Genomic DNA, 21,758 nt, shown 5'->3' on the forward strand with positions numbered 1-21,758 from the left:
TAATTATCGATGTTTATATTACACAAAAATGCATTTGTTGCCAAAAAAATAAGCAACAGTTATGTTAATAAATGACCGTAAATAAGCATGGCACATTTTGGAACAATCATGCGGGAATCAATAGAGGGACATTTTGGAACAATTATGCGGTAATCGATAAAGGGACAATTTGCAACAATCATGCGGGAATAGATAAAGGGGCAATTTGGCACAATCATGCGGGAAAGGGTTAATTTTTAAAGCTACAGTAATGAAATTTTGACCATGTGAACAGTTTTGCAAACAAGCATTAGTGTTGTCCTCGGATGTCCTTGACTTTGCCTTTGACCAAATTTTTATTTTTAAAGCTACAGAAATGAAATTTTGACAATGAGTACAGTTTTGAAAGCAAATATTTTTTACCCTCAGATTACCTTTACTTGGCACATATATTAAAATAGTTCATGCAACCAATCTGCTTACAACACTTCCTGCCCTCAGATGTTGAACGTGCAGCGTTTTCAGCTAACCCAAACACTAAAAGTGAACTATGTATTTGTTGCCTATTACTTAAACGTACATGCTCTGGATTGAAAATGACCACAAGAGCCATGCCAGTAGAGTATAGGCCCTTTTGGGCCTCTTGTTTAAGTGAAGTTTTGCATTTAGGTCATTTACATGGAAAGTATGAAAGCTATCGCTTTGAAACTTGGGGAACTTGTTCAACTAATACGCTTCTTCACATTGTAGCCTAAAGATGCTGAGTCTCACCTGTTTTTTGGGGGTAAAAAACATGAATTTTGATGGATTTTAGTAGATTTTGAGAATTGGACATAGCTTCTTCAATTTTTGTTGGATTTAATTCAATTTTTTTCACAGACAATAGATGGATAATGCCTTCAATGTATCAAACAGGTTTTTGATTCACACATTTGGAAGGGAAGGGTAGGGAATATTTTAGTATTTTTGGACTTGGTAATTTTTAGCTAGTCTGATTTTTTTATGTTTTGTTTTTTACATGCAAACTATCAAATCCATCACTTTCAAACTTTGGAATACCTGTTCACTATCAGATGCAGAATATGAAATAAATAAACCATAAAAGGATGAAATCAGACTAGTGTTCAGCACCCGCAGTATGTGCTCTTGTTAATTTTATTATAATTTACGGATTTATTCAAAATTATTCAATTGATGGGATGTGTGAAAGAAATTAAACTATTTTCAGAGTTTGTTTAATCCTAATTACAGATTCAATGCATGATGTGACCAACACTTTTCTCGAGGATAAAAGCTTATGGCAGTAAGTTGTTTTGTACATACTATAACTAACTACACTGGGAATACAATCAAGTTTGCATGATAAATGATGTACTTTTACTACTTGGTACTTTAAAAAGTATGGGCTTGAATAAAACCATGATACTGGTTTGTTCCATTGTTGTGATTTCAATATATTTCACCGTGTAATCACCAGAAGTTACATATTATGAGTGGCGTTGCCATGAGTGAAATATTTTCTTTTTGTGTTTACAAAATAAATCTTTAAAATACTGTTTAAAATACTGAAATACCAAGTTCTATGATATGCTTTCCAGTGGTTTGTAAAGATTTATCTGTGAAATAAAATGATATTTCATTGTTTGAAACAGTGAAAATATGAATTTGATATATTTCACTGTTTTAAGAATTTAGCCAGTTCGGCTATTCAAAACAAACATAGGTGCATAGGGCTGGTACAAAATATCGACGTCATTTACGAAATGATGTTATGTACGCATACAGTTAAGCACGTTTTTTCTAATACAATGCAATTAAATCTTTATCTTTGTTTCAGTTTGAGATTGCAATATATTTACATCGAGAACACCAAAATTAAATATTTAACTCGCCATTGTGAAATATAGCTTTGTGTGTTAACTTGATGAAATACATCACGATCTTACACTGAAACAAACAATCATCCTCAATATATTTTACTGATAACTTTCTATTAACCCTTTAGCACATAGACTAGTGGCCAGATTACACCTCCCAGTCAATAGCCAACTTACTGATAAGCAGTCCTTATCTGCATAGGTATTTTCAGGATATTTGAAAATAAGAAAATGAATAGAGCAGTATGACCTTAAAATCAATATAACTCCAAATTGTTTCCAAATCTTTTTTATGTGAATACATTTTTATAGATAATTAAATTATCTAATGAATGGTGTCAATAATGAAATATAAAATTATTTTATTTCATCTGTGAATGCATTTTCAAGATGGAATTGTAACATTTTTTTGAAATGTCATAATTGCATTAAATCAAAGGGTAATAAAATGCTGAGATCGATCTAAATTTTATTACCCCTATCATAAAAAAGACCCATATGGATTAAAAAGCTGACAATTGATGTTCTTGTGTATAATACACAATAATGTGGCAGGAATATCCGGTGTCATCCAGCTGAGAGATCCAGTCCAGAGTGTCTGTTTAACTTTATTACCCCCTCATACAATTCTTTACAAAAAGAAAGCCGAGAAATGTTTTCAAAGTAATGAATAAAAAGATCTAGATCATGAAACGCTTGCACAAATGTGTTTACTTGACCTATTTTACGACCAGAACCATGCTGGCCATCAATTAGCTCAGCAGAAAATTTACTCATCATTTTCTCGGCTACTTATTGTTTCTATTGTTTGTAATACAAAATATTATCTTCAAATAATTATAATCTTTATTGATTTTAATGGTTAATCCAACTGACATAATATATTCAATGATTTACGCATCAATGTTTTAGGGGAAATTCCATACTGTACAGTACTGCTATTCCTCTGAGGATTTATTACGTCACAGTGGGATCTCACACCTGTGATTGGCAGTATAAATAATAACCTTCAAGTTTTAGCAGACGACATTTTCGAGGGAAAATCAATACACAAAAGGTTAAGCTTTAGCTTTATAAACATCCGGGATATTGTTCACAAAAAGAAAAATGCAAAATTGAAGTATTGAAATGACCCTATTGAAATATGTGGGAGATGCGTTTACATCCAGTAGTGTATAGGGTCGGTCAGATGCGTTTACATCTGCTAATGAGCTATGTCGGCCTATCTCGTATACATGCGCTAAAGGGTTAACTACTAGAAAACATGTAGTAACAATGTTTAATTGTACCCAGCGTAAACAACATTCCTTTTTATACGCCAATTTTTAAAATAAACAGGCAGTTTATAGTTTAACTTGCGGTGTAAGGGGGGCGTCCAGTATGTTGTCCAAAGCCTTTGTTCAATCATCACCACATTTGGTCAGAATGTGTACTGGCATAATATTTTGGTCATCCTTGATTTCCAGCTTGGTTGCCTCAGTCACTTCCAATGACGCCTGCACTTGCAAAAACTGTATTTACAGTGTCCGCTTTCTAAATTTGGCTTCACATGAAACCATTTATCACCAAACATGGTGTCCTAAAATTAGGGCTGGCATATTTTGTTTCATTTGAAAATATCAGTTGTACTGTTTTTGAAATAGGTTGTAGTAACAAAAAAATGAAGAATCTTTGATTTTGAGAAATGTTGTGACAATCTCTACTGCGTATACTTGCAGGTCTGAGATAGAGCAGACGCTGGTACGGCTGAAAAAGGCAGAGAGTCAGCTAACAAGCAAGGAGAGGCAACTCCGCGAGAGGGAAATTCAGCTGATGGCTAGAGAAGCCGACTTTGAGAAACTACTACATGTTGCTGTGAGTTATATGGTGCACAATTTTAGGGTGGCCTTATGTTGGAGCTGTCTTCATATTTTTAATTTTTTAAAGAAACAGGATAGCAAATGTCCATAGGTCAGTCAGTTTGACATACGGTCCACTCAATAATCAAGAATGGTTTGACCTTGGACCATGAAACTTTAGTAGAAAGTTGCCCTTACTTGACCCATATTGTGTTTTGGGTAAGTAGGTCAAAAGGTTAAGGTCACAACCAACTTTTTTGGAATGATTTGACCTAGAACCATAAAACTCCACTTTTAGGTTGCCTAGTAAATGACTTGTATTGTTTTCAGGGTCAGTTGGCCAAATGTTAATGTTGTGAACAACAGTCTTTTTAAAATTATAGTATTTACACTAACTCATGAATAGTTTGACCCAGGGCCATGAAGACCATGATTGTTTTTGTGGAACATTTAGATCGGTGGAGAGTTCAAAGGTCGAAATGTTTGTACTTACTTTCCTGAAAACCTAGTTCAACCATTCATAATCAATGCATTTCCTCTTGAAACACCTTAATTCTATTTTTCCACATGTTTCTGACAACGCAGCACTCAGGGGACAAAGATTGATTATCCCTAATAGCTTTCCCATTTTTCAAGAAAAAGCATCAGGATATTGTGATAGCCTTGAAAGTACCAGCCACAATTTGCTCATGTATATCAATGGCCATAACTTTTTTCTTAGCCTTGATAAGCGTCAAGTTATACTCTTTATGTTTTATAATTATTACTTATTCCACATTACTCAACACAAGTCATCTTAGACACAATTAATGTTAAACATAGATATATTGTTTAAATATGTAATGCTAATTTAGGAAGTGAGAGTGGAGCTCATATGAAAAGACATTTGGATATTGTGGGTCAAAACAATTCTGTTTTTTTATGCCCCCAATGGTGGGCATATTAAAATCGCACTGTCCGTCCGTCCGGCTCTGTAACTTTCCCTTGTATGGACAGATTTTAAAATAACTTGCCACATGTGTTCCACATACCAAGACGACGTGTCGCGTGCAAGACCCGTGTCCCTACCTCAAAGGTCAAGGTCACACTTAGTGTTTATTCACAATGGAGTGCAGCATATAAGGACATAGAGTATAGGTTGTGGTGTCCGGCCTGTAACTTTCTCTTGTATGGACAGATTTTAAAATAACTTTCCACATGTGTTCCACATACCAAGACGACGTGTCGCGTGCAAGACCCGTGTCCCTACCTATAAGGTCAAGGTCACACTTAGTGTTTATTTACAATGGAGTGTCGCATATAAGGACATAGAGTATAGGTTGTTGTGTCTGGGCTGCAACTTTCCCTTGTATGGACAGATGTTAAAATAACTTGCCACATGTGTTCCACATACCAAGGCGACGTGTCGCGTGCAAGACCCGTGTCCCTACCTCAAAGGTCAAGGTCACACTTAGTGTTTATTCACAATGGAGTGTTGCATATAAGGACATAGAGTATAGGTTGTTGTGTCCGGCCTGTAACTTTCTCTTGTATGGACAGATTTTAAAATAACTTGCCACATGTGTTCCACATACCAAGACGACGTGTCGCGTGCAAGACCCGTGTCCCTACCTCAAAGGTCAAGGTCACACTTAGTGTTTATTTACAATGGAGTGCTGCATATAAGGACATAGAGTATAGGTTGTTGTGTCCAGGCTGCAACTTTCCCTTGTATGGACAGATTTTAAAATAACTTGCCACATGTGTTCCACATACCAAGACGATGTGTCGCGTGCAAGACCCGTGTCCCTGCCTCAAAGGTCATGGTCACACTTAGTGTTTATTTACAATGGAGTGCTGCATATAAGGACATAGAGTATAGGTTGTTGTGTCTGGGCTGTAACTTTCCCTTGTATGGACAGATTTTAAAATAACTTGCCACATGTGTTCCACATACCAAGACGACGTGTCGCGTGCAAGACCCGTGTCCCTACCTCAAAGGTCAAGGTCACACTTAGTGTTTATTCACAATGGAGTGCTGCATATAAGGACATAGAGTATAGGTTGTCGTGTCCGGGCTGTTACTTTCCCTTGTATGGACAGATTTTAAAATCACTTGCTACATGTGTTCCACGTACCAAGATGACGTGTCGTGTGCAAGACCCATGTCCCTACCTCTAAAGTGAAAGATACACTAAGTGTTTATTCACAAGGGAATTCTGAATATAAGGACATAACAGTGTAGGTTGTCAAGTATGGGTGGTATTTTTTTATGTTCAGAGGCAATTTAAAATAACTTGCCATATTATGTATTTGACCAACCAAAAAAAGGATATACACTATGAAAAGCTAGAGACATAAAAGACTAATCTTGGGGGTGTTGCTTAAATGTAATTCTTCTTTTAACTCATGCCATTTTTGCTGGTGGACTATCAATTTATCATTCATACGTGCAATTTCATGTTAGGTTTTGTTACGTAAGCCTGTGTAGATGTTGTTCACTCTGTAGTGCTCTTGTTATATCTAGCTAACAAGCAAATTGGCTCCAACTGTTTTCAGTCTCTGGATTCCCATGACGTCAACTCTTGGACAGAATATGATGTGGTATGTTTACTATGTGGATAGTATTTTTTAATTTAAGAATCACAAGAAAAAGGATTGATTATATGCAATTGTTTCATCAATTAACCCAAAACAAACAATGTTATAAATAGTTTCTGATAAAATAGTGTTGTTCTGGCCATATATATACTTGTGGTTTTTAACAAACATAGATCTTTATACAAATATAGATGATAGAGATATCTCTGTACAATTATAGATTATAGAAATGAGTAAGCCTGTTTCCTGTGTTGTTTTTCAGAGTCAGTGGGTGAAGCAGATTGCTTTAGGTGGGTATCTTTTGAAGACTATGTATAATCATCCACAATTTTGTGACAATAAGATTTAATCTAACATTGTTTTTATGCCCCCGAAGGTGGGCATATTAAAATCGTACCGTCCGTCCGTCCGGCTCTGTAACTTTCCCTTGTATGGACAGATTTTAAAATGACTTGCCACATGTGTTCCACATATCAAGACGACGTGTGGCGTGCAAGACTTGTGTCCCTACCTCAAAGGTCAAGGTCACACTTAGTGTTTATTCACAATGGAGTGCTGCATATAAGGACATAGAGTATAGGTTGTCGTGTCCGGGCTGTAACTTTCTCTTGTATGGACAGATTTTAAAATAACTTGCCACATGTGTACCACATACCAAGACGACGTGTCGCGTGCAAGACCCGTGTCCCTACCTCAAAGGTCAAGGTCACACTTAGTGTTTATTCACAATGGAGTGCTGCATATAAGGACATAGAGTATAGGTTGTGGTGTCCGGCTCTGTAACTTTCCCTTGTATGGACAGATTTTAAAATGACTTGCCACATGTGTTCCACATATCAAGACGACGTGTGGCGTGCAAGACTTGTGTCCCTACCTCAAAGGTCAAGGTCACACTTAGTGTTTATTCACAATGGAGTGCTGCATATAAGGACATAGAGTATAGGTTGTCGTGTCCGGGCTGTAACTTTCTCTTGTATGGACAGATTTTAAAATAACTTGCCACATGTGTACCACATACCAAGACGACGTGTTGCGTGCAAGACCCGTGTCCCTACCTCAAAGGTCAAGGTCACACTTAGTGTTTATTCACAATGGAGTGCTGCATATAAGGACATAGAGTATAGGTTGTCGTGTCCGGGCTGTAACTTTCCCTTGTATGGACAGATTTTAAAATCACTTGCTACATGTGTTCCACATACGAAGACGACATGTCGTGTGCAAGACCAGTGTCCCTACCTCTAAGGTGAAAGATACACTAAGTGTTTATTCACAAGGGAATTCTGAATATAAGGACATAACAGTGTAGGTTGTCAAGTATGGGTGTTTTTTTTATGTTCAGAGGCAATTTAAAATAACTTGCCATATGTATTTGACACGTAAAGGCAAGATCAACTTTTCATGTACTGACCTTGTTCGTAGGTCAATGTCACATTGGGGGGCATTCGTCACATACTGTGACAGCTCTTGTTTTAAAGTAAGAGTTTTGCCATGTATGTTGTGTTTCTGTACAAAGATAGACTGTGAGGGTAGAAATCCTGGTCAAGCAGTATGTAATTTAATATTCTACCTCACCTGACTATGCCTTTATAAAATTAAATTTAAAGTACATTCATGATGAGAAATTCTGTAATGTCTCAGGTGATAATTAATAATACTACCCTCCGTGCAGTCTAAAAATAGATTTCTTGCTTTCTCAACACGTGAGCACAATAGGCGCTTATAATATACAGTTGTAAATCCATGTAGGTAGACGCAAAAATCTAAATTTTGAAATTTAAATAAACTAGAAACAGTTTTTTATATGACATGACAATAACACAATGAAAATTTATCACTCCAAATTTGACATGATCTTGTTGACTCCTTGTCAATTCAAACACCACAAATGCAACGGTTAAAATCTGATGCCATTGAGGGGGATAGCATGAAATTTTAATGGCTACCTTGGCTAACACCGCAGTAGACATTTACCTTATCAGTAGACATTTACCTTATCGGGTTAAAATTATATGCTATCCCCCTCCATGGCAACTGATATTTATATATGAGCTTGTAACTGTGTGGATTATGTCCAGCCCACAACCCTGATCTGCTGGTGTACAGTGACATGTTCCTTGAGCAGCACGTGACAGGCAAGGTACTCCTGAACCTCTCCATAGACCACCTACATAACCTCGGCATAACTTCGCTCGGACACAGATATGAACTCTCTGTGAGTAGATAACTGAAGATGTTCTTCAAAAATAGTAATTTCTTTCATTTGATGAGACTGCTTTGATTTTGTAAACACTAATATTGATAAATATCATTGCTTTTTTTATTATTCCAGACTGAGATAGAGCTGCTCAAGGCACACAACTTCAGACTGCTCAATTTTCCTCCACTATCACAAGTAAGCTCCCTTTGTTCGTAATTCACACCACTTCAAACTGCTCAATTTTCCTCCACTATTGCAAGTAAGCTTCCTTTGTTCTCAAGGCAGACTACTTCAGACTGTGCCATTCCTCCACTATTGCTATTCAGAACTCCTCAGCCATTTTTATCGAAAACAACCTCGGATGCATGCTGGTACATCAGTAGAAGTAGTTCGTAAATTTTTGAATTATATCATTAATTAAATTTAGTGTTTTAGCTTGTATTTATTGATCTAAGTTTTAATTGATTGCCAGTGAAGTGTATTATTGCAAACATAAACAAGATTCCAAAGAGTTTTAAGTCATTCAGTTTAACTGCAAAATTAAATTACTATGCGATCTACTTGCAGTGGACTGAAACATTCCAATTTCTGAGTATATTAATCGTCCATATACATCCGAGGTTGTCTAAAAAAAAAATGTCCAAAGAATTCCGAATGCCACTATCGCAAGTAAGCTCCCTTTGTTCTTCAGACTGCTCAATTTTGGGATAGCGGATTGGCTCATTATACAATTTTAGCTACTTTTCACTACTTTGCTTCAAAGTAGAGAGAGCCCTCAAAATGGCTTCTTAAAAAGTAGGGATGCATAAGAATGGCAAAATTCTTATTTGAAAATTAGGTAATTCTTTCAATCGAATATTTGATTATCAAAATGATTCTTATAGAAGTTATCATTATTACTATATTTAACTATCATTATTATTCGCTATACTAATAGCTTGGGCCTTTAAGCCCTTCTTTGTACATGCGACAGACCTGATTTTTACACAAAACGGCCTCCGAAAGTCCACATTTTCTGAACAAAATCCAATAAATAGCTACAGATTTTAAACATACAAAAACAAATCATTTCGTTTCCTCTGCATTGATTTGTAAACATGGTAAAGATCATAAATTACTGGTTGAATAACAGAGGGTCATTCTGTAGGAGGAGCAGCCTCATTCTGGTATTGACCCCTACTAAATATATCTATAGGAAAACCAAACCACCTCAGGAACTAGTTAAATAATAAAACAAAATTAACTGTGAATTTCAACTTCTTTATTGGACAACAATACATGAAATCCTAAAACACTATTCTATACATTTACATTATAAAGCACAAACGTTATACTGAAACATGGAATACAGTTTACAGCACAAAACTAGGACATGTTGTTCATATCATCACTGCGATTTGAGCAATATTGCACAGGTCAATTGGCAGCCGATTCCCTAAATCCTTTATTGGCATGAACATTAAAATTTACCGAAAATAATGCTAGGTTTACATCTGGCCATGATCTCCCCGATTAGCCAGAGGCTAAAAAATCTGGGAGCTCTACGATTAAATGGTCTACTCCACGTTCTGTTACGCTTCCTTACGAAATCAGCACGTTTTGTTGCGCTCTACTGCGCTTTGCTACGATCGAGCCCACAATTTGCATCACGTTCTGTTAAGCTTTGTTGCGATCATCACGATTGGCTTCCACGCTCCACCACGTTCCGTTACGTCCTGTTAAGATCTCCCACGACAAAGCCGCTTTGTTGCGATCTCCTGCGATTTGACCTACGATTTGAGACAAATGACCACGTTTTACGTCACGATTTGATATTTAAACAAGAAATAATTCACTTTAGGCTTATTATTCGCAACAATGAACCAGCTGGATATAGACGATCCTGAATTGGCTGTTTTAATTTACGCATATATTGTTGAACGAAAGAAAAAGTCACAGCATACACGTGATATAAATATCGGATTAGAAGTCAGAAGAAGAAATAGAAAGCCTAGGCCATGCTGGGTTAAGCCATGGTTAAGTGTTGAAAGTAGGCTTCAATGTGGACATTACACACAACTATTAAACGCCGAACTCCGGTGTCGGGATGTCGGTGTATACATAAACTATCTAAGAATTGCTCCAGCCTTGTTTGACGAGATTCACCAAAGAATATTGCCAAGTATTGAAAAGCAAAGGACAGTGCTGGATTGCAGTTGGCGCTTGTCCTCAAACACCTGGCAACTGGGGATAAGTATCCATCACTGTCATATGCATTTCGTTGTAGCCGTTCGTCTATTTGCAGGATTGTTCCAACAGTGTGCAAGGCCATTGTAGCTGGGTATAAAGACGAAGTAATGGCATGCCCAGTTACAATTGAACAATGGAAAACTATATCGGACCTATTTGAGAAGCAATGGAATGTCCCCCATGCATTAGGGGCATTGGATACCAAGCATGTAGCTATCAAGATGCCTGCGAAGTCGGGTAGTCTTTATCATTATTATAAAGGCTTCTTTTCCATTCCACTTCTTGCGTTAGTGGATGCGGAGTACAAATTTATTTGGATTGAAATAGGTGGTATGGGACATATGTCAGATGCACAGATCTTTAAGGACACGGAACTGTTTGATTGTCTGGAGGATGGTACACTTGGAATACCCCCACCGTGCCCTTTAAACAATGGTGACCCTGACATAGATATGCCTTATTTCATTCTTGGTGACGATGCTTTTGCACTGAGATCGTATCTAATGAAACCATATGCACGGAGATCAATTCCAAAAGAGGATCTTATATATAACTACAGAATATCTAGAGGCCGACGTGTTGTCGAAAATGCATTTGGCATTCTGGCAAAGAGATTCCGATGTCTTCTTGGGACTTTGGAACAGAAACCTGAAGTAGTGAGAGATATCATTGAAGCAGTTGTAGTACTACACAACTTGCTAAGGACGAGGTTGGTGGATATTTAAATTCGTTTGCGAATTGAATTAACCATGTTTAACAACAATGGCACATTTAAGTTACATGAACAAATTTTACACGGAAAACACTATTTTTTGTTTTATATTATCTTTTACAATGACGCCGTGGGTAGATATTTTGCAACCCAGTAGACAAATGTTATATTCAGATACTATTAAATGTCATAGAATGTTATATTAACAGTTAATTTAATACACACGCTGTGTTGTTTAAATCATAGGTGTTATCTTTAGTGTTATTTAGGAAAATATTGGTACATATATATTTGGTTAACTTTACATATCTGGCACATACGTATTTAATGTGTCGTTTACAGCCGCTAGATACTAATTAGTGTATATTTTTGTTTATGTTTGTAGATATCCAATAATGACCAATGAAGTAGACAATGAGGATGATGACCATAGTATGGAACCTGGTACTGGCGAAATGTGGTAAACTGGCAGGATGTTCCTCAACCAGATGAACGAAGAAACAGGGCAACTACCGATGCGAAAATACAACGAGAGCAACTTAAACAGTTCTTCAGTTCACCAGGTGGAGCTGTGCCTTGGCAAAACAATATGATACCAAATGTAAATAGTGACTAGCGTGTGAAACCCTGATTTTTACATTTGCAAAGTTGGTTTGGCATAGCAATTACAGTATGTGTGTTAACCAAATTAACAAATTTGAAATGTTTTCCTTAACTTTATTGTTTACTTAAACAATTTTTAGAAAATAAAACACAACTGTTTATTTAAACATGTCTTATGGGGTACAACATACAAAATTGAAATTTGCAAAACCAGTATGTCCTCTTTCTTAGAGAAATTTCACAACTATTTAAAACATTTTTTTGAACAAAACCTATATGCTCAAACATAAAGATATGAATTTTGCGGGATCAATATCTCTTTTTCATAGAGAAATTTCACAATTATCTTTAAAAGGTCAGTCAAAGCATATGTGATAAACATATAAACATGCGATTTGCCGAATTAATATGTCCTCTTTGTTAGAGCAATTCACAACTGTCTTAAAAAGGTCAAAAGTATCATGGACATTTAAAATAATCAGCGAGTATACACATTCTGTATGATTTTGCTACATGTATATTAAGTTGCCTTAATCGTCATTTTCCACATCCATTGGGATACCCGCCTCCTGTGCCAATGCTGACAAATTAAGACTTGGCTTGTTAACCATGGGTTGAAGCTCCGTGTATGTCTTCTCCTGAAGATCTGCCACCAGCGTGACGTATGCTTTTGTCATTGGAGGAGGGCTAGTAAACATATGAAGAGGGAACTGCTCTTGCACCCATTGCCTGTCCTGGGATTGCCACACACCAGTGGAATGACCTTGTGTTTGCGAGGGCCATTAAGCCAATGGCCCTCGCAAACACAAGGTCATTCCACTGGTGTGGCTGCCAATTCTGGTATGCATATCCCTGCAAATATATTGTTTTCATATTTAAGGATGTGTTAATTAATTTTAAGTTATTGCACAGATAGCTTACTTACACAGTTTTTGAAAGATAGTTTCCAGTATTGGGCATACAATTGAGAACTTTTTTACTACGGGACCGTTACTGGTATACTGGTAATGCCTATATAAAGGTAACTACAGTTTACCCAAATCAAAATACATGTATGAAATATCATTTATCTAAATGTACCAACATTAATACATTACAATACCTGATTTTGAGGCTGTTGTGCTGATTTCTGTTGCTCGGCCTTCGACTCAACGTCATGCAGGACCTGTTGAATGCGCTGCTCCGCTTCCCTCCGCAATGATCCCGACAACAGCTTAAGTTTGGTCTCGACGTACAGAGAAAAGGAACCTGCACCATCGGTAGACTTCGAAGAAGCGGTCTTCTGAGCTAGGAACACCTTAAGCATGTTCTCTGTAAATATACGTACTATAGTTCAATGCATGAATATTATAATTTATTTGTGTTTTATTGTTAGTCCATTCGTACTTGTAAATAATGTGTTCTGAACGTGTATAATTAGTCGTTGGAAATAACAGTGCAAGTTTTTTACCTGGACAAGGCAATTGATGAATTGATGATTGTTACTACTAGATGATACGACTGATTGTTACAACGTTTGTATTAAACCATGTTTTCAAAACTAGTTGTTGACAGACGTACAGGACAACATTACAAATTACAAGGGCAAAATAGTATCTAAAGGATTATTTGTAACGGATCAAGTTTTGATAGATACCAAAAATGATTAATTACGACACATACCTAGTGTTCCAGTATTGTCACGTGAAGGAGATAACGACCTTTTAGGAGACGATGGGCTTGTTATACTGGGGGCCGGAGAATCACCCTCTACGTCAGTGGATTGCTGAGATGTCGAGGAGGCGTTTGACTTGAAACTTGAATCTTTGACTTGAAACTGACGACATTTCTGCGTTGAACGTCAACAATATGTGGAACCAAGAACTGGAAATGATCCCACACCCACTGGTCCGTCGCACTAAACACCTCTTTGCTCTGGCCAGACTTCTTTGATGCCTGTTTCAGCCTATAGCAAAAATAAAACACAATTAGGTTTACTGAAAATAAACATTAGCCAAAAACATTTAAATCATAAAACGTTTTATCATATACATAAGCGTTTTTAACATGTGCATTTAACTACTATAAAACGTTACCTTCCCAGTTTTGTCCTCTGGCTGTTATACCAAGTTTTCAGTTCAATTACACTTGTCCCCATTTTATCAGCCTGTTGCTGCCACAAGCTTTCCTTGAGCTGCATGTTTTTATAGTCAGCCCTTCTTTTTTCATAAATGGAAGGGTAAGCTTTGAGAAAATCTAAAATTTCCTCTTTTTTGCTGGTCAGTGTATGTTGTAGTTGTTCTGGGAAATTTCGTCTTCTTTGGAGCATCATCCTGGGGCGATGGGGTTTCCACCGGAGCATCTTCAATTTCTTCCGGTTGTGGAGGTGGGGGAGGGGGTGGTGGCGGATGAACATCAACCACAACAGTTCTTGAAGTTTTGGAACCTTTTTGTTTCGCTGGCATGATTAAACTGATAGAGTACCAGTAGATAAAGCTGTTATGTATATGCAGCTTGCGTGGAAATCGTGGCTATCATGAGGAAACGTGTTGGAGCGTATCAGAACGTGAACGACAATCGGGGATACCGTAGGAGAGCGTGACGCAACGTGGAGCAATAAATGATAGAAAAGTGTATATCGTAACAGATTGTGGTAGATCGTAGCAGAGCGTGGAGCTATCGTGAGACGTCGCAGCGAAGCGGGATGAAAAAATGTGTCCACGCTGGTCCCGATCTGGTGCGATTGTACTCCACGTTCTGTTACGCTTCGTTACGTTTTGTTACGAAGGCCACGCTCTGTCACGATTAGAAAATGAATTGGGGCAATCGTGGTGAAATTTAAGTTTGATTTAAAATCTGTCCCGATGCCCACGATGTCCCCGATTCAACCACGTTCCGTTACGCTCCCCCACGATCACCCCGATTCGACTCCACGCTCTGTTACGTTCGCCACGATGCTCTGGAATCGGGGACATCATGGTAATCGTGGCCTAATGTAAACCTAGCATAATTGAAACTTGTTTGATGTCGGTTGTCTAAAAGCCAGTATTCGTACAATTACGAGGACTGTTTAAAGTCCCGACAATATGTCACTAATTGACGTGTATAGTGTACTGTCATCACATTCATGCCTCTGGCATTAGGGGCTGAATGTTGTAAAAAGAAGTCAAGTGAAAATTACACACAACAACACAGTTGTAGGCAAATGGTTGATTATTTTAATTATGAAACAAAAAAAACCTCCTGAATATTTAAAAACCGATTTTTACATTAAAATACCAAACGTTCAATCAAATTTCCATTTGCATCCCTATTAAAAAGTCTGTGTAGCTTCTGTGACAAGGTTTCTTCACCCCCTTTGACTTCCATTGGGGACCTAAACTGCACCCAAACCATTGCTGAAATGGTTGCAGCCCTTCAGCTGCTTGCTTCCTTCTTTCTCAAGGCAAACAAACTAAGATTATTCAAGTGTTCTGTTCTAACACAAGTAAGCTCCCTTGGTTCTCAAACAAATTTAATAAAGTGATTTCTTCTAGTTTTTATATATATAACATTTGTTCCCCATAAAAACCAATTGTTGGGCATAATTTATTCATCCTAAATAAAGTTTTTAGCTCTACTGGCCAAAGAGCTTATGCGATGGTAATGTGTACGTAGTATATGCGTCCTTGCGGTCGTGCGTCCGTGCGTCTGTAAACAATTGCTTGTTAACACGATATAGTCTTCAGTTTTGATTGTATCTTGATGAAACTTGAATAAGGAGAGCTATCCTAGTCACCCGAGCGTCGGTGTCGGCGTGGGCATAACCACTTATGTTAAAGTTTGCGTACCACCTCAAATATTTTCAAAGTCCATTGACATATGGCTTTGAAACTTTGCACACTTGTTCACCATCATGCCCCCAACCTGTACACAGGAGGAGGTAACTCAATCAAGCATTTTGACAAAATTATGCCCCTTATTCTACTTTGAATATATGTTAAAGTTTGTGTACCACCTCAAATATTTTCAAAGTCCATTGACATCTGGCTTTGAAACTTCGCACACTTGTTCACCATCATACCCCAACCTGTACACAGAGGGAGGTCACTGTATCAAGCATTTTGACAGAATTATGCCCCTTTTTCGACTTAAAATTTATGTTAAAGTTTGCGTACCACCTCAAATAGTTTCCAATTCAATTTACGTTAATATCTCAGCACATCATGTATTGCATTGAAATTTAATCTAACAGTGATCCATGCATGTTTCGCCAAAACTTTTCAATCCATACACTGAAAAGCGGCGGAATAGTCCAGCGCGCTGTCTCTGTGACAGCTCTTGTTTAGCTTTGAGTGTCTGTAGTTCGCGCATTCATCTATTAAACTAAAATTGGTTGTAAATGTTTGTTTAAATTATGCACCTGAGGTCATTACTGACCACGTCCAGGGTTCACAGGTTTGGTAAACTTAAAGTGGGAAATGTTTGAAAATCTTTTTGTGTGTTCACGCATCCATCTCAACACAAAATTCAAATTATGCCCCTGGGGTCATTACTGGCCATCCCCCGGGGTTCACAGGTTTGGTATACTTAAATAAGGAATGTTTGAAAATCTTTCTGTCAGAACCAGCTATGCAGACACTTGCTATTTTGAATAAGGCACAATTTAGTGGTCTGCTACCATGGTTGTACAAATTATGACCCTGGGTTCAAAACTGGCACTGCCCCGGGGGTCACAAGTTTTCTAGAGACTTATTTAAGAATTTTTTTTAAATCTTCCACAAGGCTCATACCTTTGATATTTGTTGTGGAGCATCATATGATGACTGTCAAACAAAACAGTTGAAAATATGCTACCCCTTTTGACCTTTTTTATTTTTAAAGCTACAGCAATGATATTTAGACCATGTCTACAGTTTTGCAAATGAGCATCAATGTTGTCCATGTATGCCCTTGACTTTGACCTATCAACCAACTTTATTTTAAAACTACAGAAATTTTGACCATGAGAACAGTTTTGAAAGCATATTTTTTTGTCAGATGACCTTTACTTGGCACATATTAAAATAGTTCATGCAACTTATCTGCTTACAACACTTTCTGTCCTCAGACATTGAACGTGCAACGTTTTCAGGTAACCCAAATACACAATGTGAACTATATGTCTGTTGCCTTTTACCCATATATACATGCTCTGGATTAAAAATGACCACAAGAGCCATGCAAGTGAGCATAGGCCCTTATGGGCCTCTTGTGTTATGTAAGAAAAGGGCATTTTCATCTTGCTGGAGTAATCACTTTACCCCCAGGATATAAAGTAAGGCCTTGTTGAATATATTAGAATGAATATAATGATAATTTCTACAATTTCTTTATTATTTTAATCCTTATATTGCTTTCCAAGCATTCAATCTTGTTTTTTAAATTTTCCTGTTTTTAGTATGAGCACCTGGGGAAAGAAATCAGTCATTTAGTCATTCTCTGTAATGTGCCTGCTGGTGTGGACAACATACTGTCAGTCAGGCATTGTAGTTTTTGGTATTAATTGTTAACCAAGATGTTGTCGTCATAAACTTCTTATTAACATAATAACTGCATATTAAATAATGAACATTTCAGGCATAAATGTCTCATTTGATAGACAGAACGAAAATCTCTTGCATATTCAAGTTGGTAGTACATGTTTTCCTAATTGTTGAAGTGGTAAACAATTGTCATTTCAAGACACGTTTTGAGCTAAGATATTACAAAATAAAGACCTTTTAACAAGTGAAACACTGTGTCTTCTTCACAATTTTGTAACTTAGGGTGATATTGGTAGTTTGTGTCACAGATATATGTAGAAAATGTTTTACAGACCTCTAAATCTTGCAAAACAAATTTGACTGAAATATGTATTATTGCTCATGTCTGCCCTACTATACTTTCATACTTATTATCGTAATTATTGAATTTAGTGGCAACATTTTGTACATCGATTCCTCAATCACAATTTCCTTTGAACTGACTGGCAGAACTTACTTCAGCAACATTTATGTGACAAATACATGATTGATGGGACATCCTTGTCCTATGGTCACAGATCTAGTTATTAGCTTTTCTGTTTTTTAGCCTTGCCATTGTTGTTGTTGTTGTTGTTGTTGTCGTAATTACTCGTGGCGAATGAAGTCATGTGATAATTGTACATTACCTTAAAAACTATCGCTGTTTTTAATATGAAAATGTTGAAAGAGTTTAACATTGTATTGATAGTTCATTTTATTGTTTTCAGCAACCCACTAAAACCCTAGAAAAACACGAACCTGAGTTCAAAACTGCAGAAGTAACTCTGATATTTGGTCATCATCTACGACATGGAAAGTCAAACAAGGTCAGTTGTCAGTTTCCTATCAGATTCTTTTCTGTGACTCTCTGTTGTGTTTATTACCATTTTAAATCAAGTCCAACAGTGGGTTTTGCACCGATGGGCTATTGACCAGGTGCTAGTTCGTAATCTTTCATTTACATGTGTATCTTGTTTCTAAATCATAGCCCATACATGTTGTTGGATAATCCAATCCATTCACTTTAGTATGTCGGGCAAATAACTTGCAATAAGGCTTGACTACAAACAATTTGGTACATGCTTAATAGTAAATATTTAACCATAGTTTAATATTTATCTATTCTGATGATGTTGTTTCTTTCAAGTAAATAATCTTAAGAAAAACCTCCACTTGATGCAGAAACCATTCCACTAAATTTGACCCGTAGTCAAGAAGATTGAACATTAAGTTGCGTTCACACATATGGTTTTTACCCAGATTTGGCATCAAATTTGCAACAAAGACAATTGCACAGGTTGTATCTGTGACAAGATGTATACTAAGTATCGGCATGGTTTTATGCAAGCCATTCAATGTGATTTGGTATTGCATTTATTCCATCTAGGGACTTGGCTTGAAACAGATGGTATAAATATTGCCATTAGTATTTTGTAGTATAAATGTTTTCATGAAAAGATAATTGAATTGTAGGAAGATGATCAAATTTGATATTGAACGCATATGTTCTAAAATAATAGTATACTCCAATCATTTTAGATTAAATGAAATATAAATACTTGGATCAGACACAATAAGTATCTTAAGGTATTAAGATGTTCCATATTTGCTGTAGAAAATTACCTGTATAAACAGTCATTTTGCTACATTGTCTTAAAAATCTGATTTATTTGCACAAAGGGATCTGGAAAATGTGTACTGTATGAGTGCTTTATGACAACATTTGTTGTCTGAGCATCAAGTATTAAATAAAGTTGTGCACTGCCTGTTTTATGTATGAAGATATTGAATAGACACATAAACATTGTGCATTTTGTCCATTAGCTGAGAGCATGTAAAGTATTAAGATAATTAAAGAGATATATCTGAGAAATAAAACTAACGTAAAACAGAAGTAGGGTATCTAGTTTATTTCTGCTTGGGAGAAATAAATTGAAACATTATACATATGATATTTTCTAGTGTAGAAGATTTGCATGCTATAAATATTGATGTATTTTATATCCTGTTATCTGGAAAGGATTTGTAAAGCTAATTCTTATTTGGTAAGCAAGCTGTACACACTGCTGGTTAGGTTGTGGAAGGTACAATGAGTTTCTATCAATGTCTTCATCATTTAGAAAGTTTGATTTTTCTAAGAAAATACTGAAGGAATTGTTTATGCCTGCAGGGAAAGGAAGACAGGGGTGTAATACGTGTCGCACACTTCTCCAAAAGTATATTTGCCAGCATCATGAAACTTTACACAAAGTTGTGGACCTTTAGTTTGGTGTGCTGCCTAGCCCAATATGTATGTGTAGAGTTATGACCCTTGACTTAGTTAAATGCAATATTTTGTTGCACATATCTCCCAAAGTACATCGGCCAACCCCAAAGTACATCGGCCAACCCCAAAGTACATTGGCCAGAGTCACAAAAATTTACAGGAACTGTAAGCAGTACTGTGAAGTTATGCACCTTGTGTCTTATGTGCTGCTTCGACCAATAATTTCATAGTAATGGCCTTTGACTCTTTGAAAATAATGCCTTGGCATATATAGCATACCTTCTTGTGTCCATGCATACTTCCAAAAGAATGACAGCCAGAGTCATGAAACTTTACAGGAATGTTAACCAGCATGTAAAGTTGTCTGCCAAGGTTATATGGTGTAGCTGCTGAAACTAGGAGTTATGGCCCTTGACTTTGCTTAATATATAATTGAATCTTATGAGCTTTATATGTAAAGCATGGAAGCTTATGTCACTCCTGTTCTGGATAAATATATCAGCCAGAGTCATGAAACTTGAAAATGAGACATATACATAGCATAGAACTTTGTGTTATATGTATCTAAAGAAATATTTGATAGTAATAAACCTCCACAAAAATGACTGCATTTGATGGTAGTCTGCATGTGAAGTTGTGCACCTTGGGTCAAGGTAAAAGTCTCTGTTATTTAAACTAGGAAAGAGGGTTTTACTTCTTATCTAGTTGTGTTCTGCCTATGATATGCCAAAGGCAATCTTGGTATCATAGTCATTCAAACTTTCAAAACCTACATGATCTCACACTGGACATACAGTCATTGCTCTGGACAGCTTTGTAGTTCTCAATTCATTTTTTTCTGATGCTTTTAAGTACTGTAAGTAGAAAATTTCTATCCACCCCAATATTGACTGCATTATGACCTGACTGCATATGAAGGTATAAATATTTTTACCTTTCATAAATACAATCTAGAACGATGACATAAGAATTATTTATCAAGGATCACAAGTGGAAGATGTACCTGGAGGTGGATGAGGATGATGAAGATGAGGTGAACATTCTCACATGTATCCGGGACGTGACCTTCACATGGACACCCAAGGGCTCAGTCAAAGTCACACATCCCCCCTACATCATGGAGAAGTGGTGTGTTGGAATTGTGGCAGATATGAACATAGAGTGTCTAATTAATTTTGAGGTATGCTATGTTCCCTGCATAGTTTTTAATCAAATTGGACACATTTCTATGTGTGGATTTGTCGTGAGTATAAAATATCTGAAACAGAAAGACATATAGCACTACCATTACACTTAATGTTGAAATATGTCAATAAAATAAGACAACACATCTAATATTATCTTAAATTCCATATGAGATTTAACACAACTCTTGTAAAACAGCATATATTTGTAAAGGAAATTGATAAAAGTTTTTATTCAACCATTATGAAGCCGTGACTTGTATCAAACATAATATTGTTTTACTTTGCTTTTCAGACTAAGGTGAAGAAGCCCAAGTCATGTAGATATGTACACCATCTTGACCTCATGGGAGCTAGCTCTGGACAAAAAGTGTTGACCTTGACCTTGAACCAGGTGAAAGAGCCAGTAGTTACCTCCCCTGTTCATGGTCCGACCAGGTCCATGGTGAAACCATCCCAGAGTTTTCCCAGCCTGCAGGGAGCATGGAGTGAACGGACAACGTTCATACCCATAACCACACCTGAGAAAAAAGGTTGGTAATAGTTTTAGTATTAACATGTTCATTTTATAGTCAAAGATTAATTTGTTTTAGGTCTTATAATGCTTGTTGGCATGAAGTTTGTCTTTCTTTGTGAGGGAAACTTCTGTGATTAGGCTTTGAATGAAATCAAGGTGAACTTTGTGAGAAACTAAGTATAAACACTGGTGCTAGAGAACTAGCTTACACAGCACCTAGACAATGAGTGAAGAAGCCATCCAATTAACAAAAGCAAGTCCAATCAAAAATCTGT

The 21,758-nt window shown here is 36.8% G+C and overlaps 1 protein-coding gene and 1 long non-coding RNA gene across 2 annotated transcripts in view; one reads left to right on the forward strand and one right to left on the reverse strand.

The window, feature by feature from the left end:
• LOC128229209 (uncharacterized) overlaps positions 1-21,758 on the forward strand; it is a 61,030-nt gene that overhangs the window by 25,945 nt on the left and 13,327 nt on the right. The window contains exons 11-19 of the mRNA XM_052940962.1: positions 1,231-1,282; positions 3,575-3,710; positions 6,233-6,277; positions 6,537-6,564; positions 8,350-8,486; positions 8,604-8,666; positions 18,245-18,343; positions 20,765-20,962; positions 21,262-21,499. Of these exons, the coding sequence (XP_052796922.1) occupies positions 1,231-1,282; positions 3,575-3,710; positions 6,233-6,277; positions 6,537-6,564; positions 8,350-8,486; positions 8,604-8,666; positions 18,245-18,343; positions 20,765-20,962; positions 21,262-21,499 (996 nt within the window). The remainder of the gene's footprint in view (positions 1-1,230; positions 1,283-3,574; positions 3,711-6,232; positions 6,278-6,536; positions 6,565-8,349; positions 8,487-8,603; positions 8,667-18,244; positions 18,344-20,764; positions 20,963-21,261; positions 21,500-21,758) is intronic.
• Positions 21,351-21,758, reverse strand: part of LOC128229223 (uncharacterized) — a 47,042-nt gene continuing 46,634 nt past the window's right edge. The window contains exon 3 of the long non-coding RNA XR_008260056.1: positions 21,351-21,487. This is a non-coding gene — a long non-coding RNA (uncharacterized LOC128229223). The remainder of the gene's footprint in view (positions 21,488-21,758) is intronic.

This window comes from Mya arenaria, chromosome 1, assembly GCF_026914265.1.
Source record: "Mya arenaria isolate MELC-2E11 chromosome 1, ASM2691426v1".
In the NCBI taxonomy this organism is placed as follows: domain Eukaryota; kingdom Metazoa; phylum Mollusca; class Bivalvia; order Myida; family Myidae; genus Mya; species Mya arenaria.